The 27,145-nt window shown below is 37.9% G+C and overlaps 1 protein-coding gene across 4 annotated transcripts in view; it reads left to right on the top strand.

The window, feature by feature from the left end:
* The first annotated feature begins 603 nt into the window (after positions 1 to 603).
* The window catches only part of DNAJC13 (DnaJ heat shock protein family (Hsp40) member C13), a 119,254-nt gene continuing 92,712 nt past the window's right edge, over positions 604 to 27,145 (top strand). For 2 of the 4 annotated variants that reach the window (XM_055295427.2, XM_055295426.2), the window contains exons 1-2: positions 604 to 863; positions 17,587 to 17,667. In XM_055295427.2, the coding sequence (XP_055151402.1) occupies positions 17,600 to 17,667 (68 nt within the window). In that variant the 5' untranslated portion in view covers positions 604 to 863; positions 17,587 to 17,599. The remainder of the gene's footprint in view (positions 864 to 17,586; positions 17,668 to 27,145) is intronic. The other 2 variants (XR_008660503.2, XM_063610732.1) reach the window with 1 other exon arrangement.

The raw sequence follows: 27,145 nt of genomic DNA, 5'->3' as shown, positions 1-27,145 counted from the left end.
TCTTTCCAGCATTCCCACCTGCAAATGCCTTAGGCGTCTCTGAGAATTTGGTCTCCGAGACCTTCCAGAGCATTTATAACTTAAACCCCGCTCTGCTGTCGTTCAGGGCGTCTCAATAGTAAATGAACCTGCTGGCTCCCAATCCAGCCAAACCAGGAGATAGGCTGAGGCTTCAGACTGCCTCGCAGATGCTCCATGGCACTTGACGGCAAGAGCTAAAAACAGGTGATTTAAAACAAGATTTCCTAGGGCTTAAAGCTTAAGTACCGGGTTGCGACCCTACTCTTCGCAGGACACAAGCGGAGGGGCGCGGCCCTAAGGCACACGCCGGCGGGGCGTGAACATGGGCACGCGCGCGCGCCCAGGCGCGTGTCCTTTTCAGCACCCACCGAGGCGCCGGCCCCCTCACGCGCTGCGTGGAATCCAAATCCCACGGCCGGCGTCGTTACTCTGCGCATGTGTAGCTGCTAGGTGGCTGGCCGGGGGAACGCAGAATTTCAGGGAAAGAGCGATCCGGACGGGGAGGGCGGGGCAGAAGACGGAAGAGTTGAAATCAGCTGACTGGGTCTCGTGACAGCCTGGGCGGTGGCGACGCAGGCGTATTAGAGCGCGGTCGCTGAAAGCCTGAGCGAAGATGGCGGCCTCCAGAGTGAAACTCTGAGAGGCAGAGGGAGGAGGCGGAGGGGGCGGGGAGGCAGCGCCGCGGCGGCACCAGGAACCCGCGGCAGCGGAGCTGCAGGGCCCCGGCGGGGGAAAGGGGAAGTGGTGAGGGTGAGGAGGCCGGAGGGCGCCTCATCCCACTCTGGAAGCTGAGCCGGCGGCGGGAGGAGCTAGGGCTGGAGCCTCTCCAGCCTCCCGCGAAGGTAAAGCCGACTCCGGGCACTGGACTCTGGGGCTCTGCCTTACTCCCTTCCCACGCCGTGGGGACTTTCTGGGGCTCAGGGCAGGGAAAACGGGGTGGTCTTAGCTGCTGCAGCCTGCAGCTGCTAAGGAAGCAGATTACCCCTCCCCCAGGCTGCTGGTCTCGTTCCTTCCGTTGGACCCCCCCCCTCCCCGGCTTTGAGTGACATTAGCTCAGGGCGCTGCCCTGTCCAGCCCCACCCCTCTTTTTGCCTGTTTTATACCTAGTACGCTCCTCCGCTCGCCTTAACATATCCTTACCCCACAGGCTGTTCATTCCCTTGTGGGCTCCGCCCTCGGGATTCCCTTCCAGTCTCCTAGTCTGAGCACCCTTCCTGCTGGATGCCGGCAACTCTCCTTGGGTCAGCGACCCTCCTTCCGCACAAGTCCTGCAGACTGACTTTCTTTGCTTTGTTTCGTTTTGTTAGGAAATGAGCATCCGCGTCGTCTGTTCTCCAGTACTTTTTCTAAAATCATTTTCTCCCCCAAGGCTTTTCCTTCGTGCAAGGCAGCTTATTCACGTGGCCTTTCCTCCGCTGCTGTGATTTTACCTTTGAATGTGGCCTATGGAGTGGGTGAAGTAGGACTTAGACGCTTAGTCAAGTGTCTGTTAATCGCTTATTTGATACTTAACTATACTTAAGAGTGCCTTCCCTTAAATTTTCTCCTTTTGTAGAGTGTTCCGTTAACCACTTTTGTCTTGAGATTATTTCCTGTGTCCGTTGCTTAGAGGGGGGAAAAAAGTAAAGATTTCACCCTAAAGTGGCGGTGGTCTCCCAAAGTAATTATTTCTCATTTTCCCTGTGCTTTTCCCTTTTACGTTATTCTGATTTCCCTCAAAAAGGACGTTCTCAACCTGATGCTGTTGCGTCCTCTACGAAGGGCTTTATAGTGTACAGTTATGTTGAACCTTTTGTAATATAGTGTCTTGAGAAAAAAGTAGAATTTCAGGACCTGCCCCCAGTAATTCTTTCTTACTATATTTTCTTTCTCGGTTTATGGACTTGATAGGTTTCTAGGTTTGAAACTACTGCCTGCAGGGAAAATTACAGTGATCAGGTTTTGTAATATATTACCGCTACTTTGAGTTTATGGGAGTATGAAACAGAATTTGCCTTAAAAAAATAAACTTATAGAAACCACTTGTCAGAAATTCGGTATCCAGAACACAATTCTTTGATTTTTGGAAAGTGCTTTAGTGATTTATCTATCATATAACATAAAACCTTGTTCACATTTTGTGTAATGTGAAACGCTTTTTAAGCTACTATATCTCAAACTTGGCTTGTGCTATTAGTATCACAATGCATTCAGGCAACAAACGTCCTTGTGTAGAAATTATTACATTATACTCCTTGTTTGAAAACAGGAAGTAGAACATATTAAGGGAGGAAAAGAGGAGTCAGAGGATTATTAAGAAATAAGAATGTAAATAACCTTAAGGCTAGAGTTCACTTCATGGAAAATATCAGCATTTGTATTCCACTGAGAGGCAATGAATATTCCTCTTTTTCTAAAGTGGTAGTAATAAATAGTCTAAAATGTATTAATGGCATATATTGTTAACAAGCTTAGTTGTAAACAAAATACTTAAGCTAAAAAATAAAATATTATCAATAAATGAATTATTTGGAATAATTTAACTTTATCCACAAATAAATAGAAGATGGTTGCCTTGCCCAGGTGGACTGTAACCATACTGGGTTTATTAAATTTGTTAAAAGGTTGATAGTGGAGTCTGGTTCTCAATAGGTCCTAAATTAGGGTTGAAATTGAAAAGATGTGTTTTAACTAATTTGGCTTCATTCCTCAACCAGTTCTGTTGACACAGGTGAATTTGAGGTTTCTGCTACACATACCTTTCCCCTGCTTCTGATTAAGGTGCTTTAAATTAGTAATTGAAACAAGGCTGTGCAGATAAACTGCAGCACAAATTTGGTTGCTACAAATAGGTTTTGGCCTAAATGTTCACTGTAATGTTTGGCAGTAGTTAAAGGGGAGTTATTAATATTTTGAAAGAGTTCCTTGTCTCAACTTTATTAGACCCAATAAAGGCTCCCTTTTTATAAAAAATAATTAGTAACACCTTCTTTGCTATCTTTAGTTTATAAATAATGTAACTACCTCTGGCTTTGGCCCTAAGACTAAAAAGAAGCTTTGGTCTCACTTCTGCAACAAAAAAAGACCTACACTACAAATTCATGACTTTTTTGAAATCTATTAAAGAGCTGAGTCCACAGAGCAAAACCAGTGGTTGAAAATTTGAGAGACAGTGCTTACAGAGAGTAGATGTCAATTTCTATTTACCGTTTTCAGACACAACTGGACAAAAAGCATGATGAAAGCTGAATGCACAGTCTTGCAAACTCTTATCCACAAACCTCCCTGGGTCTGCTAGAAAAGATTGGAAAGAACCCTGGGTGAGTCTGTTGTGCAGGTTGAGAGGGAGAGGAACAGCAACAGAACTTCTAAGAGGGTCAAGAAACTGCTGTGATTCTTCCCCTCTGCCTCTTCAATGGAAAAAAGCTTTAATCTCTGGGGAGAAGGGCATCTCTGTTGGCCCCATTGGTGAACATTCAGGGAGTAGATGAGAAGTGGGAGAGAATCTTATGCCTGGAGGAGGGGCCCTGAGGCCAAAACTGCAGCCGGGAGTGGTCAACAGAACCAAGAATGCTGCCTTCCTGAGATTCAGGGACACAGTGTCTGACTTAGACTTAATCAGAACACCAGACTGTATCCCCCACCCCCCACCCCTGCAACCAAGCTAAGAAGCTTTCAGTAACAAGTAACCCACAAAATACTACTAGGAAAGGAACAAGATTATGCAGAGAGGCACAACACAAAGAATCAAACAGGCATTGCTCTAGTAAACCATCGCCCACCAGAGTGACAAACTGTTCTGCATATTCATGAAGGCTGTAATATACTGAGGATAACTATGGCAAAAACAAATCATAAACTAAGTCCAACTCCTAACCAGATTAACACAAACCCTTCACCAAAGGCCTCACAAAGAACAGGCATGCTCATTTCCAGTCATAAAAATTACCTCAGTCTCTACTCCTACACAACATGTCCAGCTTTTAACCAAAAATTATGAGGCCCGTGAAAAAGCAAAAACTCCCAAGAGAAAGACAGTCATCATTATACATTTTTTAAAAAGATAGCTTAAAAACTGTTTTGTACATGTTAAATTCTATAATAATCATGACATTTTGCCTTGAAAAAGTTTGAGCAAACAATGCAGTGAGCATTGGATGGAGTTACAGTTTCTGAATTACTGTGAAGTAGTAGAAGGAAAAAAAGTTATAAGATGGAGTGGAAAATTAGTAACATATATGTGAATGTGTGTGGTTCATTGACCACCTGAAGTGTGTGTGTGTGTGTGTGTGTGTATTTTGTGAATTCCTGCATGGCTCAGTTGAGTTGGGTACAATTTTCTGCATTCACTTAGTGTTGGGACAGAATCACTATAAGCAAATGTGACATTTGCATCATGCTCAAATTGTTCAGTAATACACCAATCCTATTAAAATTCACATGATCAAAAAAGCATTATAGCAGAATTGACTGTATGCATTTCAATATGTAAATAGTTAGTATGATTATACCAAAATACACAAAGGACGTGTCAGAGGCTTGTACCTTTACATGGAATCATTTTGAGATTTTTTTTTTTTTGTGAGACAATCTCGTTCTGTCACCCAGGCTGGAGTGCAGTGGCGCAATCTCGGCTCACTGCAACCTCTCCCTCAGCCTCCTGAGTAGCTGGGACTACAGGCGCTTGCCACCACGCCGGGCTGATATATATATATATATTTTTTTTTTCTGTATTTTTAGTAGAGACAGGGTTTCACCATGTTGCCCAGCCTGGTCTCGAACTCCTGACCTCAAGTGATCCGCCCTCCCAGGCCTCCCGAAGTGCCGGGATTACAGGTGTGAGCCACCGTGCCTGGCCCATTTTGATTTTTGACAGAAATGTTGATGGCTACAGATTTGTGACATTGGTGACTCAAATACCACAACTGGGATTATTAGCAGTGTCAGAAAAGAACAGGGTTAATAAAGTATAATCTCTTAATTTACATTGTAGCCACATTCCTGGAAAAACCTCTGTATATTAAACCCTGCAAAATGTACTTGGTGAGTTATATATAAAACAATTAGATTCTGGGATTCATTCATTATAAATAGGTTTTTGCCTACATGACTAACCATTTGGACTTTTGGACTTTCTTTTTTTTTTTTTTTTTTTTAAGACCTCACTCTGTTGCCCAGGCTGCAGTGCAGTGACCTGATCATAGCTCACTGTAGCCTCGATCTCCTGGGCTCAAGCGATCCTCCCACCTTAGCCTCCTTAGTATCTCGAGCCATAGGCACGCCATGCCCAGCTAACTTTTTATTATTATTTTTCGTAGAGACGAGGTCTCACTGTGTTGCCCAGGCTAGTCTCGAACTCCTGAGCTCAAGCAATCCTCCCACCTCAGCCTCTCAGAATGCTGGGATTACAGGTGTGAGCCACCACACTTGGCTCAGTTGGACACTTGAAAGTCGTATGGTATGGACGGTACTTATCTTTGGGACTGTAATATATGTTGAATATCTAGTCTCATCCACTAAATGCTAGTAGTGCTCCCAGTCATAGTGCCTCAGATGGGATGGCATCCTAGCCCAACCATTACTTTAGTTCAAAATTTTAATCAGTGGTTTTCAACATATTTTTTTCTGTTTCAGCAGTGTTCACATACCCAGCACATGCCAATTTGTAACACTTCTTGTTATGTGGAGTGATTCTTAATCATAGGAACTCCTTTGAGAGTAACTGAGTTAGATTTCTTTGTAACAAATAGTTTAAGCCAACATGGTTATGATCATCTTTGCTAATTTAAGATAGTTACCTGTGCAAAGGTACATTTAGGTGTGGTTCAGTCAATAAAACCATATAACTTGCTAGTAATTCTTTTCAGATGGTCTTTATTCAATAGTCGATATATAGGAGTTTTACTTGTACTTTTATGGACTACTTGTGAAAAAGAGTGAGCTTTAAAGTCAGTGGAATTTTTCAGTTTAAGCACTCAAGTTGTCGTTAGAAGAACACTGCCTAGTCACATATTTAGCACATGCCCAGTGGTAATATCTCTTTGCAATAGATTAATAAGAGTTTGATATTTTGATTATCAGATAGAAAACGAAACCCCTAAAGCAATCCAGAATTATTTTAGCTGGGTGCACAATAATCACACGTGTAATCCCAGCACTTGGAAGGCTGAGGCGGGAGGATCACTTGAGGCCAGGAGTTCCAACCTAGCTTGAGCAATCCTGTCTCACCAAAAAATGAAATAACTAACTGGCTGTGGTGACATGTGCTTGGGAGGCTGAGGCAGGAGGATTGCTTGAGCCCAGGAGACCGAGATTACAGTGAGCTGTGATTGTGCTGCTGCGCTTCAGCCTGGGTGACAAAAGAAGACCCTGTCTCTTAAAATTATTTTGATGCTTTGATTTTTGCCAGCTCTAGTTGCCACAACTTAATGGAAGGATTGGTACGGTTATGAATGGAGGAGGCGTTCTCCAATATTTCATGTATTCTATAATACATTTAAACGCTTATACATGGAGTTCTCACTTTTATTGTATTCCTTAGTCATCTAAGGCTATGGGGTTTCTCTCCTCAAACTTCTAGTCAAGCTACAGAATGTATTTTGAATGTTTATCAAATCTTAGAACAGATAAGCCATTTTCCCCCCCAAACCTTAGAGCTAATGGGCTTAATTTTAAAAGTGAAACTTTGCTTTTTTAAGATAATTTGTTTACAGTTCTATAAACTGTAAAGCACTACAGAAGGGGTAGGAATAATAGGGATATTTCAGAACTAAACTAGAAATGTATGTTATTGCTATTTTGTGTTGAGTGAGGGGGAAATTGTAGCAAATTAAACTTTTGTCTTTTAATAGTATAAAAAGAACAGTGTTTGGGTTTTCGGGATGCTTTCTGTAAAACTGTCTTCAAGTTGTATTTGTTAAAAGCTTAGGAAATTTAGTCCCACATTATGCATTTACTGTAATGATAGGAAAAAGAGCAACAAGTTAAAATATGGCTGCTAAAAATTTCTTTTGCCCATTTCAGGGCCGGTTTACCATAGTAGAGCATGATTATTAAGTGCCTTAATAAGCTGATAAGCTTAATAAGTTGATAAGCTGAAGAGCTTACAGAAATAGTATACTTTGTTCTTGCATAAGCCAGGTTATGCTTCAAAGATACAATGAAATAGAAATTTGGTCTATAAAGTTACAATAATGTGTATTAACTAAACATATGTAAATGATCAATAGCAATGATTTCAAAGCATTGCTTAAGTGAACATGTTTCTGGAAAAAAAGCTTTCAGGTGACTATTTTAAGGCATTTTTAAGCTTTGGAAAGGGAAGGGTCATAGTAATACATCTTTCACAGAAAATTTGAATTTTTTTACAACAGATAAACTTCTGTTTTGTCAGAAATACAAATTATTCCCCTCAGATGAAATGAGCATATGTGTGATAGAAATAGAAGAGACAGATCTCTTTTCAATACTTGATTTATACTGTTGAATAGAAGAGGTCAAAAAAATTAACTGCTATGGTAGGTATGCTTGTCCCCTCCTCCCATCAAGTGTTTCTTCAGATTTAGGGATTGCTTTTGAATTTTTCTTGCCCTGTATTTCATTGATATATACTCAGTTTGTAATTAAAAGGAATCAAGTTTTTAAAAACAATGGAGGAGATCTCATATTATTTAAGCTACCCTATGGTAGTTAAACTAGTTAAAAGTTGATTATGATGTGACAGTACAATCACTTCACTTTAAAATATCTGGGCAATTATTTGAAGATACGATTATCAGATGAAATTTAATATTACCACTGGCTTTTTTATTCTTTAACAACATCTATCTCTGGAGGTATCGGGTTCTTCAATAAGTTAAGGAAGGCTAAGATGGTAGGTACTAAAATCTTACTTTGTGATGTATTTATGGTTTAAGATTCCTGTTGGTATCATACATATTACACATACTGATTTGTTGTTCATTAGAAGAAAATGCTTTTACCTGTACTTGAGTTATATATTAAAATGAAGCTAAAATTTAAAAATAGGGTTAAAGTTCATATGGCAGTTTCCCCCATACACAGCACATTCTATCTAAACAGTTTAGTTGTAGCTATCTAATCTGGGTAAAAATTAACATTCTGTTAGCCATTTATATTTTTTACCATTTGTTTGAAACCAAACTAATCTAGTGCTATGATTTACTCAGATTTTGAATCCAGTTACAAACAAAACTAGATCCTCAAGAAGCCAATATAAGACATTCTCTCTATTACTCTCATTATTTTTTCAAAGGGTTAGTCTTTCCATGATTCTCCTTACTACCCCTCCCTTTTTGGTAAGATATAGCTGTAGGAAGTATTATGTTCATAAATTAGTTCCTATGATGTGAATGTCTACTACATTTTAAGTGTGGTTTTGGAATGTAGCATTGTTTCTGTTGTAGGAGAGTTTGATCAGAGAAGGCAAACTCCATAATTTTCATCCAACATATTGTAAACATTTTCACCTACAGCCAGGCTGAAAGAACTTTACATTAGATACCCACATGCCCACCTAAAGGTTTTTACGTTAACATTTTACTGTACCTGCTTTATCACAGATCTGTCCATCTTTCCATCAATCCATCTTATTTTTTATGCATTTCAAAACAAATTCACATTTTTAATTAATTACTTGAGGGCAGAGCTAATGATGAAAGTAAGTTCTGTTCTTGCATTTTACAGACTCAAAATGGGAAAATTAGTAGCTTACCTGTTCTCTGCAAGTTGTCATATTTGTGTAAAAATTACTTCCAGTTGATCATGCCAAATACATGCTTTAAACAGGTGACTAGCCTGATTAATGCCAATCTTTCTTTCACTAGTGTATTTTTTTCTAAGTGTATTCATTCATCCCTAGTTAAATGAGTGTTCGTTTGCGTTTTTGCTTAACACAAGCCATGTGTATATACTTAATTTTGCTGTGTGTGTAAATTCTTTTGCTTATAGCTTGACCGTGATTGGCTTGAGTATCTGTGATGTTGAGTCCCTTCATCCTGCTTTTGTTCTTAGTGTCAACTTGATGTAGGCTTCTTCTCACTGGACTCCCAAATCCTGTGGTTTTCTGTCAAAATTATGTATCTTCTAAAAGATCATTCTCATTTTAACCATAAATGATCTTAAATGGTTTGCCAGTATTACTGCCAGTCATAAATTAGAGAATGCAAGAATATTGTGTTGTTCGAAAGCATGATGCAGTAGTATTCATTGAGAGAGGTGAATCTAGCCAAAATGCCTGTGTTGCCCTGAATTTGACTTTTTAACCCATAGGACAGTTCTATAAAAAGAACAAACAGAAGTTTCTTTGGTGGTGTAATTTAGGATATAGCATGAAAACAAGTGAAGCTGACTTGCAAAAATTGGAGATGCTTTCAATGCAATTTAATTACAAAAGGCATGTAAATTTGATTTTTCCTCATCAGAAAGAATTATGGGTCTTTGAGAATTTGAAATACGGAACACAATTGCAGGAATGAAGGAGATGAAATTTAAGTGACGTTAGTTTGAGCAGATAAATTCTTGCTATTTTGAATAGTCTCTAAACAACTGGCAGAATGGCAAATGCTAGTGATACAGCTGCTACCAAGATGTCATTCAAGATCCCATTTAACTGTTTACATTTTTTAGATGGACAGTTTATGGTTGTTTATAGCATGTGCTTATACATGACTGTTACTGATATTACCTGCTTGATACTTGAGCTTCTGATACTAGAAATTTTACAGATTTTTTTCATCATAAATAGTGGAAGTCAATGGTTGCTTAAGAGTTTTTGCCTATAAGTGATGATTTTTTCGAATCACTTTTAGAGCTTATTAATGTACAGAGGAAATATTGACTGGAGATTAAATTTATTTTGTGAAGTTTTTTTTTTCTTGAAAGTTTCTCAAGCCATAGTTAATTTGTAGCCATCAAACATAAATTTAAAAATATTAGGTTGGATACATGTAAGGGAAAAATTCTAACAATTGAAATTTCAAATACCTGAGTGGGGAATATTAAAAATGTAGTAAATAAGATTGACTTGTAATAGTATTTTGTACGAATAAAGTTGAAATAAAGACAAGCTTAAGTGTTGGGTTATAGTTGACAAAATGATTTTTAAAAATTTCATCTATCCTGATTATCTTGGTGTTTATATATACATATATATGTATGTGTGTGTGTGTGTGTGTGTGTGTGTGTGTGTGTATATATATATATTTTTTGAGACAAGGTCTGACTCTTGTCACCCAGGCTGGAGTGCAGTGGCAAGATGAGGGCTCGCTCACCGCAGCCTCAGCCTCAAGCGGTCCTCCCACCTCAGCGCCCCAGGTAGCTGGGACTGTAGGCGTGTGCCATGACACCCAGCTAATTTTTTGTATTTTAGTAGAGACAGGGTTTTGCCACGTTGCCTGGGCTGGTCTTGAACTCCTGGACTCAAGCGATCTGCCTGCATTGGCCTCCCAAAGTGCTGGGACTACAGGCATGAGCCACTGCATCCAGCAATATTTTTTTCTTTTTAAAAACGTTTTATGGGAAACATAAATTGTAACAATAAAATAATAATGACAGTAACAATAATAAATGGCACCCTCATGTACATCATTCAGTTTAAGAAATATATATTGTTATAGTTATTTTTGAATGGTTAAGTAAAACTGAATGCTGATTAAATCAATAGAACACTGTACTTTTGAAGGTGAACATTCTAGGTGATACCTATTGCGTACTAGAAGGATTGAAATTAATAAAAGATTTAGAGAAAATCAAGTAATTTAATAGAATTTCCCTCCAAAATGTTGTATTAGGTACAAGAGCTGGTAAGTTCTTGAAAATAAGATATAATAGAAATACTCAAAATAACTTTTCTTTTGGATTATCTCATTTAGTCCTCACCATAGCCCTTCAGGACAGTTATTCCGATTTTATAGGCGTACTGTAATTCAGATAAATTCAGAAACTTTTGTTCAAAGTTACGCAGCCAGTAAATGGCACTTATAAAAATTCTCCATCCTTGGTAATATATAGATTATTAACATCACTTTAACGCAATGTTAATGTAGCTTGTTGTGCTAGTCTCTAGTTAACGTATAGCATGTGGAATGGGAGCTCTGTGATCAGTGCCTTAGTGAGGTATTCCAGGGTCTTCCCAGATTGAATGATACCTGACTACTGTACTTGGAGGATCTCTAGACTTGTCTTCACTCATTTGCCAATTATTATCTTGAAATTATTCTACCTTTCACTTTGAATGATACATAGTTGGTACATTTTCTGATCTTTGTGCATTGCCATTACCTTCATTAGTGAATTAACCTGCGTGTCTAAAAGTATCTTTATGGTCTAAAAGAGTTAATGCAGTTTCCAGACCACTTGCCATTCATTGGATGAAATGACTTTATCAAAGAGTAGTTAAGATTTTACTGAGAATGTAAAATAGATTTACCGGAAAATGTGGATGGGCTAATATTACACTGCTAGGAAATAGATCTCAGCCTCAGGTCTCATTTATCTGGTTATCTTTTTTTTTCACCTAAAATTTATATTTAAATAGAGATGGGGGTCCTGCCATGTTGCCCAGGCTGGTCTCAAACTCCTGGACTCAAGTGATCCTCCCACAGTAGCCTCCCAAAGTGCTAGGATTACAGGCATGAGACACAGTGCCTAGCCAGTCTGGTTATTTTAAAAGCTCGATGTTGGTTAGAGTAATTGAACTCTCTTTAAAGAGTATCCTGAGATCATATATTGGTAACAAATTTTTGTCATTGTATGTTTGTTTTGAACACTTTGTTAAAAAATGTCCTACCCGCCCCCTCAAGACGGAGTCCTGCTCTGTCAGCCTGGATGGAGTGCAGTGGCGCCATCTCGGCTCACTGCAACCTCTGCCTCCTGGATTCAAACAATTCTCCTGGCTCAGCCTCCCAAGTAGCTGGGATTACAGGCATTCTCCACCACGCCTGGCTAATTTTTGTATTTTTAGTAGAGACAGGGTTTCACCATGTTAGCCAGGCTGGTCTCGAACTCCTGACCTTGTAATCTGTCCACCTCGGCCTCCCAAAGTGCCAGGATTACAGGCGTGAGCTACAGCGCCCAGCCAAAAAAATGTTTTTTAAGCTTATATAAAGGAAATATTTTGAAAGTTTATTTATAGATGATAGAATATTTCAGCTTTGGAGACTTTTTTCTTTTGACCTATGTTGAATATGGTAATTTATTTTACTGCTTAAAATTGTAGATTTCAAAGTTATTTCTAACAAGTGTCATCTATCCAGATGAAGATAATAACTGAAACTAGTTCTGAATTATTCCAAGAATTTACAGTCAAATGATACATCTGTAATTACATGGTCAGGGTGAAGTTTTTTTTTTTTCCTTAAAGTTGAGGGAAGGTATTAAAGTTTAGATTAAGAACCTAGGGTGTGGAAGTTAAGGAGGTTGGTCTAAAGTCTGGCCCAATCACTTACCAGCTGTGTTACCTTAGAAAAGTGATCTATTTATCAGTTTTCTTGTCAATAAAATGAGAGTCATACCTGTACTGCAGTGTTATTATGGGGACAAAATGAAATAAATGCATGGTAAATGCATAGGCTGATCACTAGTATGTGATGAGTATTCGATATAAGTTGTTTAATCATTTCAGGACATGTCATCAGTTTTCAGATTAGAGTCACCTTGCTTCCCCAACTTTATTAAAGGCAGTCTTCAATGGAGTTTTAAAATGGAAAAGCATTATCCTGATTTCCATTTTGAGGTTAGGCAGACGGTAATATAGCGTTGAATTATTCCATTATTTCTGGGGTTGACTTGGCTAGTTAGTGGGGTGTCTCTTCCCTCCCTTACCTCTCAGATATACCCTTACATGAATATAACGTAGTTGACGGCAAGCTTTTCAAATAAAGGACCAATTTTCTTCCATAAAAAGCCCATTTTACTAGCCTTTTATTGGATGCAGAGTAAAACATCACTTCTTGCTTTCTTAAATATTAGAGACAGAAAATTATCAGGTGTGCAAATATTGGACATAGGAACTTGTACTGATGATACGAACTTCCAGAGAATTGAAGTACTACTTCTTTCCTCCTACACTAGTTTTCTGTCAGCATTCTAATCTGCATCAGGAATACAATATTTATTCTAATAGGACAGGTCGTTGGTAGTTTACTTTTATCTTAATGTGTTATATCTTCTCATGCTCCTTTTATCTATCCCAATCTAAGGACTCTCTGGAGTCTGGTGCTTTCATCATCTCCAGGTTTATAGACCTTCAAAACCTTCTTGATGTAAAGTTATTCACGTCCCAAAAGTTCTGTTGGAGTTCTATAACCCCGAATCAGTGATACCTATGAGGTCATTCTTTAGGTGTTTATTTTTTAAATTATTTAAAAATTTTATTTAATAATTCTTATATTTCTTTTGTTATTGTGAGATTATTTTGTTCTTATTCCCCCCTATAGGTTTATTAGGGATCTTTATTCCTTCTGGGTCATGCCCTGTGTTTTTTATGGTTGTCATTTTAAAATCTTTATTTTTCTCTGCCTTTCATTTTAATTTTTAGATCCTTAATTTTATCAACCAATCTCCACTCAACACATTTTCTTGTTTCTCAGTTTTCCCAAGATAGGCCCTTGGTACAGAGTCAGTTATTCCAATATCTTAAGTTATAGACTAGGAATACAAACCCCATTCTTCAGTATCAGCCATTCACCTTTTCTATCTGCCTTTCTCTTCCATTGTTCTACTCTTCAGTTATATAGGGGAAAAATATCTGTACACCTATATATATATATATATATATATATCTCCCTTTTTTGGTGAGTCTTCAGAGATACTGCCCAGGTTTCTTTTCAGCAATATCATTTACTGCAAAAGATTCAGAAGGCAGGGATAATGCTTACTGGGTTTAATAAATCTTATTGGGTGCCTTTGTCATCCCAGGTATGAAATCCAGAAACAGACAAACAAAACATCACACCAACTGTCAGGACTATATTTAGCTGTCCAGATGTTAGTTGACCGTAAGAAATTTCTTCTTTCTGGTAACAATAAAAGCTTCTTTAAACTTGGTGTTACTTGTGGTTCCTTTTGTTATTTTTCAAAGCATGAATTGCTGATGCCCTTCCAGAAGGTTTGACAAAACCCTATTTGGGAGTCCCTGTTAGAGCATCATGTTTGAAGTAGATATCAGAATTGCCCATGTATTTGCTGAATTTTATTCCTTCACTCAAATACTTATTTTTGAGCACCTGTTTTGTATCGGGCACTCTTGTGGCCTCTGTAGAAACAATAGTGAGCTGAACAGACAAAACTGCCTCTCTCTGGATATTCCAGTAGAATTAGGTGAATAATAAATTGCACATTAGAATGTGAAAAGTGCTATGAGGGAAAAACAGGAGTAAGAGGGAATAGGGTAGAATGAGGAGGAGGGTGGTTACAATTTAAGTAGAATGAGGAGGAGGGTAGTTACAATTTAAAACAAGATGTTTAGTGTCGGAAAACAAGATGTTTAGTGTCGGTATCCTTGGAAAAGTGACATTTGAACACAGATGTGAAGGAGATAGAGGTATAAGCCATATAAATACCCAGGGGGCGAGCGTTCTATGTAGAGTACAAAGGCTCTCGATAATTGGTAATACAAAAACAAGCAGGACGAATGAAGACAGCAATTTCAAAATAAGCGTATCTTTAAAAAAATGTTTTTACCACTCAGGTATATACCTAAGAGAAATGAATATGTATGTTCACACAAAAACTCGTATATGCTTGTTCATAGTTATTCATAATAGCCAAAAGGTAGAAACAACACCCGTGTCCATCAGTTGATGAATGGATAAAATAGGTATATCCATATACCAGAATATTATTTGGCAGTATGGACCAGCATAAGCAAACCCATAGTGACAAAGTAGATTAGTGGCTGCTAGGTGCTGAGGCTGAGGTATAATGGGGGGTGACCGCTAACAGAGTTTCTTATTGGGGTGATGAAAGTGTTCCGAAAATAGTGGTGATGGTTGCAGAACTCTAAATTTACTAAAAATCACCAAATTGTACACTTTTTAAAAGAGTGAATTTGTGGTATGTGAATTATGTCTCAAGCCGTTATAAAAATGTTTTTTTCTGAAAAGTTTTTTCTAATCATGTAAAAAATACTTGCTGACTTAGTATGCACAGTATAAAAAGGTATAAAGCAAGCTTAAATAAAGAATCCCAACTATTCAGTTTGTATTATTAGCACTTTGGTGTATTTTCTACAATTTTTTTGTTTTTGTTTTTTTTTTTTTTTGGTTGGGGGGGACAGAGTCTTGCTCTGTCACCCAGGCTGGAGCCCGGTGGTGTGATCTCGGCTCACTGCAACCTCCACCTCCCGGGTTCAAGAGATTCCCCTGCCTCAGCCCCCCACGTAGCTGGGATTACAGGCGTCTGCCACCACGCCTGGCTGATTTTTGAGTATTTTTAGTAGAAATGGGGTTTCACCATGTTGAGCAGGCTGGTCTCTAACTCCTGACCTCAGGTGATACACCCGCCTCAGCCTCCCAAAATGCTAGGATTACAGGCATGAGCCACCGCTCCCGGCCTCTACAGTATTTTTTAGAGTGCGTTTCGAACTATTAAGGCAAGGGAGAAATAGCTAAGTCACAAAAGAAATAACCATATTTAACTTTTATTCAAGGGGAAGTAAGTGATACAGTATTTTCAAAACCTATCAGTCTTTCATTAGCAGCCAGTTCCAACAATTTATCCTGTAAAATTAGCTAAGTTTACCTTTTTTAAATGAAATAAATGGATTCTGGATTTTATATACTGAGTTATAGTCAATGAATATTGTACATAATGTGGTTTCATTGCATGTGACTGTTAGGCTGATTCCACGTGTGAGTCATCACATAGATTCAACAATCTTGATCTGTTCTATATCCTGTTCAACCAGAGGAGTCCATTAATCAAACCGCCATAGAAGTTTCTAAACACTTAATCTCAATTTCTTTACTTTCCTCGATGTGGCTTGGAAACAAACCATTTGCAACTACGCTTTGAGTAGCACTGTTCTGGAATATTCATAAAGTGGAATACCATATAGCCTTAAAAATAATTTTCTTATAGAATAATTACATGGGGAAAGGTTAACATTCTTTGAAAACAGGTTAAGCAGTACAAATGGCAATCTTGTTTAAAAAAGAATTTTTCTAAATATAAAAAGGAAGGCTAAAATGATTATCTTCAGATGCAAGGACGAATGATGATTTGCTTTCTGAACATTTTAGATTTCTTACTATGGACCTATATCACTTTTATAATGAGAAAATTGTTTTATTTTTAGAAATAGAATCTCACTCTGTCACTCAGGCTGGAGTACAGTGGCACAATCATAGCTCAGTGTAGCCTCACACTCCTGGGTTCAAGTGATCCTCTCACCTCAGCCTCAGAATAATACCACACTACTCAATAGTGCTATTCAGCCTTTCTCTTCTGAAAAGTGTAGGAGTGTAGGCATATGCTACCATGCCCTGTTAACTTTTATTTTTTGAGAGATAACGTCTCACTATGTTGTCTAGGCTGGTCTCAAACTCCTGGTCTCAAGCGATCCTCCCACCTCAGCCTCAGAATGGCTGGGGTTATAGGAATGAACCACTCTGCCAGCAAGAAAATTATTTTTAAATTGCCTTATTTATAGTAGGTCCCCTTTGAAGTGGTAGTGTCAGCAAAATGGCCAGCACTTAGTAGCTCACCAAAAACCTTTTGGAATTGGTTTGACTCTTGGAAAATGTGTTTAGGTATCCATTGTGTGCCATGGCATTATTTGGCAATGTCAGATTTAAAGCTTTATTTGACATTTTAAAAATTCTATACACTGGGGATGTTGATAGAGGTCATTTCTGGTCCTCAAGAAACACAGTCCAGTGTGGGAGAGAGTTAGACAATCACAATATGATGCTAAAGGTTATGCTAAAGAGTTGAATAGACCAGTCCCTGTCTTTAAAAACCTTATGGTCTTGACCAGGCGCTGTGGCTCATGCCTGTAATCCCAGCACTTTGGGAGGCCACGGCGGGAGGATCATGAGGTCAGGAGATCGAGACCATCCTCGCTACGGTGAGACCCCGTCTCTACTAAAAATACAAACAATTAGCTGGGCGTGGTGGCAGGCGTCTGTAGTCCCAGCTATTCTGGAGGTTGAGGAAGGAGAATGGCGTGAACCCGGGAGGCGGAGCTTGCAGTGAGCCGAGATCGCGCCACTGCACTCCAGCCTGGGCAACAGTGCAAGACTCCATCTCAAAAAAAAAAAAAAATTAGCCAGGGGTGGTGGCGAGTGCCTGTAGTCCCAGCTACTTGGGAGGCTGAGGCAGGAGAATGGCGTGAACCCAGGAGGCGGAGCTTGCAGTGAGCAGAGCTCATGCCACTGCACTCCAGCCTGGGCGACAGAGCGAGACTCCATCTCAAAAAAAAAAAACAAAAAAAAACCTATGGTCTTGTAAAGGATATACGGCAGGCTGTGAAAGTGAGAGATCATACTACCTTTCTTAGGGGAATCTTGGGAAGGTTTAAGATATATAACATGTACTAAGTGCCCTCATATTTTTATCTTCCAGGTTTGAGCACAAAATGAACATAATTAGGGAAAATAAGGATCTGGCATGTTTCTACACAACAAAACATTCATGGAGGGGGAAGTAAGTATTCCTGTTGGTTTTTTTTTTTCTGTGCTTCTATAAAACATTTTAAACATTACTCTTTCATAATCTTGAATAATACTGCACAACTCAGGCTATACAGCCCTTCTCTTCTGAAAAACATGCATATTATAAATGTAAACGCTACATTTATTTTTTTTTCTTTTGACATTTCCAGTTTTCAGTATCTTTCTTGGGAGGGAGTTTGGTAAGAATTAAAAGTGACAGTTGAAAGGAAAGTAAACCAGTTAATCCACCCTCTTGTATGCTATCAATTAATGAGGTTATATAGTAGTAGCAGAGTGTTAACCCTACATCTTTGTTACCCAGAGACTAACCTGTCTGTAGCCAACATTTTCATATCCGTTTGACTCTCAGAGAAAATATGCCGTTCTAGTGAAGTCTAACCTTTTTTTAGGCCTGTAATGAAATTTAAAAATTGGGTTTAATATATTTTCTTTGGGAGGGAGTGATGGCATTTTTTAGTAGCTTCCTAGTCAGACTAAAATGTAAGTGCTTCTGTTTCCTGTCTGTAAGATGGATGGTAATTCCTACCCTTCAGATTTTTGTAAGGATTAAATGAAGTGATATGGCATGTATGAAAGTTTTAAAATTATGCCTTAAATATATTGAATATTCAGTGAATGACATCTGTTGACCATTACAAAAGTTTAGTCTCTGGTCCCTTTGATCAGTATTGAGTAAAATGAGTGTGTCACACTTTAACAAATCAGTGACCACATTATTCTGAATCGTGCCACAAGGTAAAATGTGACACATGCACAAAGCCAGTGTTTCTTCTCTCAACTTTTCGTTTTTTAGTTACTGGAGTGGTAACTTCTTAGGATGTGGTATACATCTGAGCTGTCTGGTATTTCTGGTTTGCATTAGCAAACTGACTATAATTTTGGAAGATTTGAGTATTTGATTTTGTTGTCTAATAGCGCAATTGTATGAACTCCTAAATTGGAACAATTGTTACCCTTTAGAATACTTGTCTCTCTTTTTTTTTTTTACCCCCTAGTTAGTTTCAATGAGTGAAGTCAGGGAGAAAAGTGGCATATCCAGGGTAGTATGAGTCATTTTAGTTCTTTGAATCAGCCTTAGAAAAGTATATCTTTAAATAATCCTTATTTTTTCCTCAAGTGGTAGATTACTTTGGTTATCATAATATAACTTCCGTTTTTAATATGATTATAACATACTGATACATTCAGAACAAACTTAACTGCAATGCTTTTTGCTTTGTGAGCTTGTAAGTAACTGTGATCATCAAAATTTTTGTTAATGTTCTTAGAGTAGTGACTAAGACTTAACAATCCTCTTTTTTCCTCCTTGTAATAATTCGGAGTACAACTGTTTGTGTGCTCTTAGCGTAATTCTTTTAGGCCTTGAGACTTGGTTTTGTTTTTATAACAGCTTTAAGGCATAACTTATATACCATAAAATTCACCCTTTTAAAGTATACAATTCAGCAGATTTTAGTGTATTCATAAAGTTGTAAACCATCATCACTGTTTTGAGAACACTTTTCATCACCTCAACTTCCCTGGAAAAAACTTCCTCTAAACACTGCGTTAGAAATCACCAGTTAACTCCCTTTTTCCCCCTCTTTTGGCAGGTGTTAATCTACTTCCTGTCTCTGGATTTGTCTATTTGGAACATCTTATATAAATAGAATGATACAAAATGCTGTATTTTCTGACTGACTTCTTCCATTAAGCATAATGTTTTCAAGGTCGTCTATATTATAGCATGTCAGTACTTCATTTCATTAATGTCATATAATCTGTTGTATGGATATACTACATTTTGTTCATTCATCAACTGATGGACATTTGTGTTGTTCTTACTTTTACTATTATGAATAATGCCACTGTGAATGTTTCCATATTTCCAGTTCTTTTGTGTATATACCTAAGAGTGGAATTGGTGGGTTATGTGGTAACTCTGTTTAACTTTTTGATGAACAGCCAAACTGTTTTCCAAAGTAGCTGCAGCATTTTACATTTCCACCTTCAATGTCTGAGTCCCAAATGCTCCACATCCTTATCAACACTTAACTGTCTTTTTTATTTTAGCCATCCTAGTGCAGGTACGAAGTAGCTTCTCATTGTAGTTTTGATTTCATTTCCCTAGTGATTCATGATGTTGGATATCTTCTTGTATTTGTAGGTCATTTGTGTATCTTCTTTGATGAAATAATCTATTGAAATCATTTATTCACTGTAACTAAAAAAATTTTTATTTTACTTTTTTTTTTTTTTTCTTTTTGAGACAGTCTCACTCTTACCCAGTCTGGAGTGCTGATCTCGGCTCACTGCAACCTCTGCCTCATGGGTTCAAGCAATTCTCCTGCCTCAGTCTTCCGAGTAGCTGGGATTACAGGCACATGCCACCACGCCTAGCTAATTTTTGTATTTTTAGTACAGACAGGGTTTCACCGTGTTGGCCAGGCTGGTCTCAAACTCCTGACCTCAAGTAATCCGCCTGCCTCAGCCTCCCAAAGTGCTGTGATTGCAGGTGTGAGCCACTGCGCCCAGCCAAGTCATTTATTCACTTTTAAATTAGGTTGTCTTATTACTGAATTGTGAGAGTTCTTTATATATTCTGAATAAAAGTTCCGTGTATATGATTTGCAAATATTTTCTCCAATTCTTCAGATTTTTTTTACTTTCTTGATGGTATTGTTTGGAGCACAAAGCTTTTAATTTGATGAAATCCAATTTATCAATTGTTTCTTCTGCCATTTGTGCTTTTGGTAATCTAAAAAGCCATTACCTAACCCAAACTAACAAAGATTTACTTCTTTGTTTTATTCTAAGAGCTGTATAGCTTTAATTGCGTTAATTTTTGTATTTGGTGTGAAGTAGGGTTCTAAATTCATTCCTTTGCATGTGAATATCCAGTTGTGCCAGCATCATTTGTTGAAAAAACTATTCTTTCCACTTGAATTGTTTCGACACCCTTGTCAAAAATCAATTTACCATGACTGTTTAGTTTATTCCTGGACTCATAATTCTGTTCCGTTGATCCTGTATGCCTAACCTTATGCCAGTATCATATTGTCTTGATTATTATAGCTTCGTGCTGTTTTGAAACTTAGAAATACGAGTCTCTGAATTTTATTTTTCAGTATTATTTTGGGTATTCCTGGTCTCTTGCATTTCCATATGAATTTTAGAGTCAGTTGTTAATTTTTTTAAAAAGACAGCTGCCCGGTGTGACCAACATGATGAAATCCTGTCTCTACCAAAAAGTACAAAAATTAGCTGGGCATGGCAGCGCTCCCCTTTAGTCCTACCTACTTGGGAAGCTGCGGTGGGAGAATTGCTTGAAACCTGGAGGCGGAGACTGCAGTGAACAGAGATCATGCCACTGTACTCCAGCCTGGGCGACAGAGTGAGACCCTCTCTCAAAAAAAAAAAAAAAAAGGCAGCTGACAGTTTGGTAGGCATTACATTGAATCTGTAGATCCATTAGTGGAGTATTGCCATCTTAACAGCATTGTCTTCTGATTCATGAACATGTGGTGTTTTCATTTATTTACATCTTTTTAAATTTCTTTCAACAGTGTTCTGTTGATTTCAGTGTATACACCTTGAATCTTAACTTCTCCCTGAAAGAGTTTACATTTTCCAGATGGTGATAGTTATCATTTCATTGGGTTATATACATTATTAAATGGCACTGAGACTTTTTATTATACTTACCTATTTTATATGGCCAGTTCTAATCTAGGTTTAAAGTACTCCTCAGCAGTGTTAATGTAAAAAATAAATGGCCAACATTAAAATTTTCTGTTGTTTCAGAATAGTTAATTGAACCTTGTCTCTAGAAACATGTCTACGTACAACAAATTTTTTGTGATTTTTGGGATTTAGGGCCTCAGTTTTAAGAGACTCCATGCCTATTTCCGTGTTGCTAACCTAGCCCCAGCATTTCAGAAAGATGTTATTGATTGTGGAAGTAAAGATGAATAAATATTTTTTCTTCTCTTCATATGCCAAAATTAAAGATAACCTGTCCAGGTATTCCCCTTGAAGATATTTGTGTGACCCATTTCTGTTACCTTTGTAGTAGTTTTCATTATACCTCACTTTATAGCTGCTGAATGCCTTTATTTAGGGTCTGTGCATCATCGCTATGGATGCCTTAGCTAGCAAAGTAGCTTCTGTGCTTTTCATTTTTCCAACTTGTATAGACATAATTTAATTATACGTTTATTCTGGGAGGAGCAAGAAAAGGAGAGTAGATTCAGGGGGGAAAAGGCACTTTTCTTTCATGAAGGAGAAAAATTTCTGTTTTGGCCTAAGTAAGCCATTTCAGAGAGGAAGGAAAGTTCAGATGTTTCAGTTAAAGCAGAAGTGCAGATTCACTATGGAAAAACTTCAGAGTGATATTCAAGGTACAGGTTCTCAATTTTTTCTGGATAAAAATTTATAAGTAAAATCTACCTGTGGATCACCTTAATATTGCATACATTAATTGTAGCAAATGCTCTGAATTTAGAGTATCATTTTGGTATCTAAACAGGATTTTCACCTCAATGCATTAGGATATATAATGATCAGTCTATGAAATTCAATAACAGAAGCTCACTACATTCATAGTCTCTGTAATAACTGGATACAAGAAATTGAGAGAAGTGCTGAGACAAAGGGAAGCTAGTGAATTTCTAATACCTTTCTTCTATGTAGGAATGGAGTTCTACAAGAGAAAAGATATCTTTTGCTGCCTGGCATTTACACACCTCACCAATCTTCATAACCTCCAGGAATCCTGAGGGGTTTTTTGTTTTTTGTTTTTTCCCTTTGCTCTTGACCCTGCCAGTCTTTAAAACTCAGATGAGCTGTCCTTAATTCTTTTGTGTTTTCTTTGTCTAATTTTTGTGACTATCAGGCAACCTGGGACTTGAACGTCTCTTACCTAGAATTGCAAATTGGATCATATCTCCTTCATCAGAATCTTATGTTTTACACATAATGTTGTGTTCAAAGCTAGCTCCATCTGAGCTGGAAAAGATATGGACATTGCATCATGGAATTTAAGGCCTTAAAATACTACATTTCATGGGATGCCCTTTTATTTCTTCTAAAGCTCTTACTGAGCTTTTAGGACAGAAATTTGTGGAGTATGTCCTATCCATTTCTTCTTTTTCTTTTCTGAGGAGTACAACTTTGTATCTGAATGAGCCCTCCTTGGTGAAACTGATGTTTCAAGTGAACTTTTCACTACAGAGTATCCTGGCAATACAACCAGATGAATGATCAGTTTGCCCATTAATTTTGTTCTTTGTTTTGAATATGAATACACTAAAGCAGTCATGGGCCGGGCGCAGTGGCTCACGACTGTAATCCCAGCACTTTGGGAGGCCAAGGCTGGAGGATCACTTGAGGTCAGGAGTTCAAAATCAGCCTGGCCAACATTGTGAAATCCCATCTCTACTAAAAACACAAAAATTATCTGGTGTGGTGGCGCACGCCTGTAGTCCCAGCTACTCAGGAGGCTGAGATGGGAGAATCGCTTGAACCCAGGAGGCGGAGGTTGCAGTGAGCTGAGATTACGCCACTACACTCCATCCTGGGCAACGGAGCTAGATTCCATCTCAAAAAAAGCAGTTATGGCTACTTTAAAACATAAATATACTAATTATAATTTGTTCAGTTATTCTACTGGAGTTTTGGGATTCCTCACTCTCTTAGTCAACTAGTGGAATAATAACAATAGGAATAGCTAACATATATTGACTGTTACACTTATTAGCCAGGCACATAAATGCCAAGTACTTTACATGGATTATTTCTTTTCTCACATTATGAAGTAGATATACAGTCATGTACTACATAACATTTCCGTCAATGATGGACTGCATATATGATGATCCCATATGTTTAGATACACAGATATTTACCATTGTGTTACAGCTGCTTACAGCATTAAGTACAGTAATGTTGTGTACTAGGAGCAATAAGCTATACCATGTAGCCTAGGAGTTTAGTAGGCTATACTGTCTAGGTTTGTGTAAGTACAAAACTAGTAATTTACGTACAGAATTTTGGGAAGAAATCTGTGATAGTCACATAATGATGAAGTCACCTAATGATGCATTATCAGAATCTATTCCCATTGTTAAGCAACGCATGACTGTATGTATTATCCATATCTTTCAGTCGGGGAAACCAAAGCTTAGAAAAGTTAAGGAAGTTATCAGATAAAACACAGCTAGTGAGGAGTCCAGGCAATGTGGCTGGTGTGCTTTAACCATTAAGCTGTAGTGCCTCCTTTACCAATGCTGACCATTAATCTCCTAAGAAATGTTGTAGGTCAGTTATCCTTAATTTCATTATTAGATGGACTCAAATTTTAGTTCAAGTTACTGGATTCTCAAGCTTTTAATGATAAAAGGAAAAATCCTGGGTTCCATGAGTATCCTAAAGGCTTCAAGAAATTGGTGGCCAAAACTTGTTTTAAAATGGCCAAGGGAACTAGGATATTCAGCCTAGGAAAAAGAATTCAGATGGAAGGTCTGACTGGCAGAAGAATTAGGTATGCTCTGTGTGCACCTGAAAGACAGAACTTGGGCCAGCAGGTGAAATTTGTGGGGAAGTAGATGTTGGCTTACTTCTAGGGAACAGTTGTCAATATCTACAATACTGGGACATGAATAGAATTGCTGTCAGTTAAGATATGTTAGTTCCCTTGCATCAGCCAGTGAACAATTATAACTAGCCAACCTTGCCTACGGTATTATAAAGGTTTATGCTGTGTGTTATGAGATCTAGAGTGTGTAACATAAAAGCTGTCTTCTAACTTTGATTAGCTCTGTTTGGCTTCTTTGAAGCCTGTTGGTGTAGATTCTCCACCGAAGGGATTGAGGATCTTGAACTTTAAAAGTAATACATGTACACAAAAATTTTCCGATGTCAAGAATTTGAGAACCATTATTTTATAGTAAACATAAACTTTCTCAGTTTACAAAAATGTTGAATTTTCTCTATTATGATAATACTGAATTACATGGATTTTCTGTGCAGAAGAATATAATAGATGTTATGATGGTGACCAGTATTTTTGTAGTATCTCTGTTGACACTATTTTACATGCCTGATTGATACAAGCTAGTTAAATATTCGAGTCAGAAATTAACTTTGAGACAATGACAAGAATCTTAGCTCTTATTACTTTGAAGTTTATTTCAGATGTTTGAATTAGGTAACTAATAAAATGTTGGGAGGAAACTGAGTCTTTAAAGGGCTCTTATTCACTGTCATATTATTGAACCCAGCACAGTGTCAGATACTCATTTAATCCATTATAGTACCTAATACAGCATCTGACCTAACACATTGTTTTTTTTTTATTTTGCCTAAAGAAAACATGTAAAAAAATCATGTTATAAAATACCTTATGTAAAAAAAAAAATCATGCTATAAAATACCATATGTAAAAAAAAAAAAAAAGTTATAAAAATTTGTTGGTTTTTTTTTGTGTGTGTCTTTTTCAAGATGGGGTCTACCATCTTGCCCAGGCTGGTCTCAGGGCTCAAGTGATCCTCCCGCCTTGGCCTCTCAATGTGCTGAGATTACCGGCGTGAGCCACTGCACCCGGCCAAAAAAATTGTTTAAAAGAGGAAAGCAGTATTCATAAGAACTAGAAAACTTAAGAATGCTGTAACATTTTTATTTTCAGGAATTAAAATAATTTAGAAGTGTTTTAATATAAATTAATATAAGTCTAATCTGTCTGTTAAAAAATATAAGCATCACCTTATCAAATCCAAAACTTGATTACATCCCCAGCTTTTGCCTGAGTGGTTTTCCTGTTCAGATGATCTTATCTCCACCAATACTATCATTAGCACTACATTTTTTTTTCTTATTCTTTATCACCAATTTCAGGGGGAGTAAAATGCCCCATAGATAAAGCAGTTGCCTCAAACACTTATATTTCTTTAAGCAGCATTTGTTTCCTGATTCTAAATAACATACCTAATGGTAACATAAATTATGTTTCTTAATAAGCTGTTGTATTACAATAAGCTTGTGAGTTGTGATAACTTAAGAAATACCTACTTCTTGTAGGCATTTAATGATGTAAGTTTAGTGCCTGAATAAAAACAGGTGCAGTAGGTAAAGTCAATATGAATATTAATTTTTCAGTTAGGGGGCAAGGTCTTTTTTCTGATGTTATACTATGAATTTAAAAATTGGTGTAAAATTACTTGCTGTCTGACGTTCTGCTTTAAAGGCAAGAGCAGGCTAATAGGTCATAGATTTGTATGTTGACATATTTTTGGATAGATTGTTTTATTTAGCTATTAAGCATTTATTGGAGTATCTACTGTAGTCAATGCTGGGTACTATGATAGGAGTTAGCCTCAAAGATGAAGATTTGTGCCTCCCTGAATCCGTGGAGTCTTTGTCTCTTCTTTAACTTGGGACACTGTTGACTTAGTAAAAGATAAAAATTTTTTATTTATTTTTTTTGAGACGCAGTCTCATCTAGGCTGGAATACAGTGGTATGATCTTGGCTCACTGCAGCCTCCACCTCCCGGGTTCGAGTGATTCTCCTGCCTCAGCCTCCTGAGTAGCTGGGATTACAGGCACCCACCATCATGCCTGGCTAATTTTTGTATTTTTAGTAGAGATAGGTTTTCACTATGTTGGCCAGGCTGGTCTCAAATTCCTGACCTCAAGTGATTCTCCTGCCTCGGCCTCCCAAAGTACTGGGATTACAGGTGTGAGTCATTGTGCTTTGCTGATAAAAATCTTTTAGCTGTAAATGTTGACTAATATTCTATACATGCGAGACATTTTAGAGATTTTCATCTGTAAATCTGTTATCTAAGGGGGCTTTTTAGAAAATCATTGAAAGTTTAGTTTTGTTATCCAGGGAGGCTTTTTTGGTAATGTTTGGAAGTTCAAGCTTGCTTATAAAGATGTCTTAAATGACATAGAAATATTTGCCCCATCCTTAAGCGGAAGTTCAACAGCCACTCTAAAAGGAGGAGCAGCATGGGGAGTACTTCAGGAAGGGAATGCGGAGGGGAAGGGAATTCTCTTAGGAATTTTTTTTATTAATAGCTTTCTTAGGATGGCTTTAGAGCTCAATATTTATCTGAAAGATAGCTCCGTGTTTACTAGTTGTGACAGTACTCTGCTGGGTCTAGCGTGCATACAACTCCAGGATCCTTTTGCTGAAGGATCCAGAATGTGATCTCTCCAATATGGTAGCCGCTAACTACGTGTGGCTATTTATTTAACTTTAAATAAAATGTAAAATTCAGTTCCCTTAGCCACATTTCAAGTGCTCAATAGGTACACTTGGCTCATTGCTACCTTACTGCAGGGGCCCCCAAGCCCAGGTTTTTGGCCTCTTTAAGAACTGGGCCCCACAGCAGGAGGTAGGCAGTGGGCAAGCGAGCAAGCATTACTGCCTGAGCTGCATCCACCTCCTGCACATGAGAGGGATCTA

Source organism: Symphalangus syndactylus, chromosome 10 (assembly GCF_028878055.3).
Source record: "Symphalangus syndactylus isolate Jambi chromosome 10, NHGRI_mSymSyn1-v2.1_pri, whole genome shotgun sequence".
Classification (NCBI taxonomy): Eukaryota; Metazoa; Chordata; class Mammalia; order Primates; family Hylobatidae; genus Symphalangus; species Symphalangus syndactylus.
This window is presented reverse-complemented; position numbering and strand designations above follow the sequence as displayed.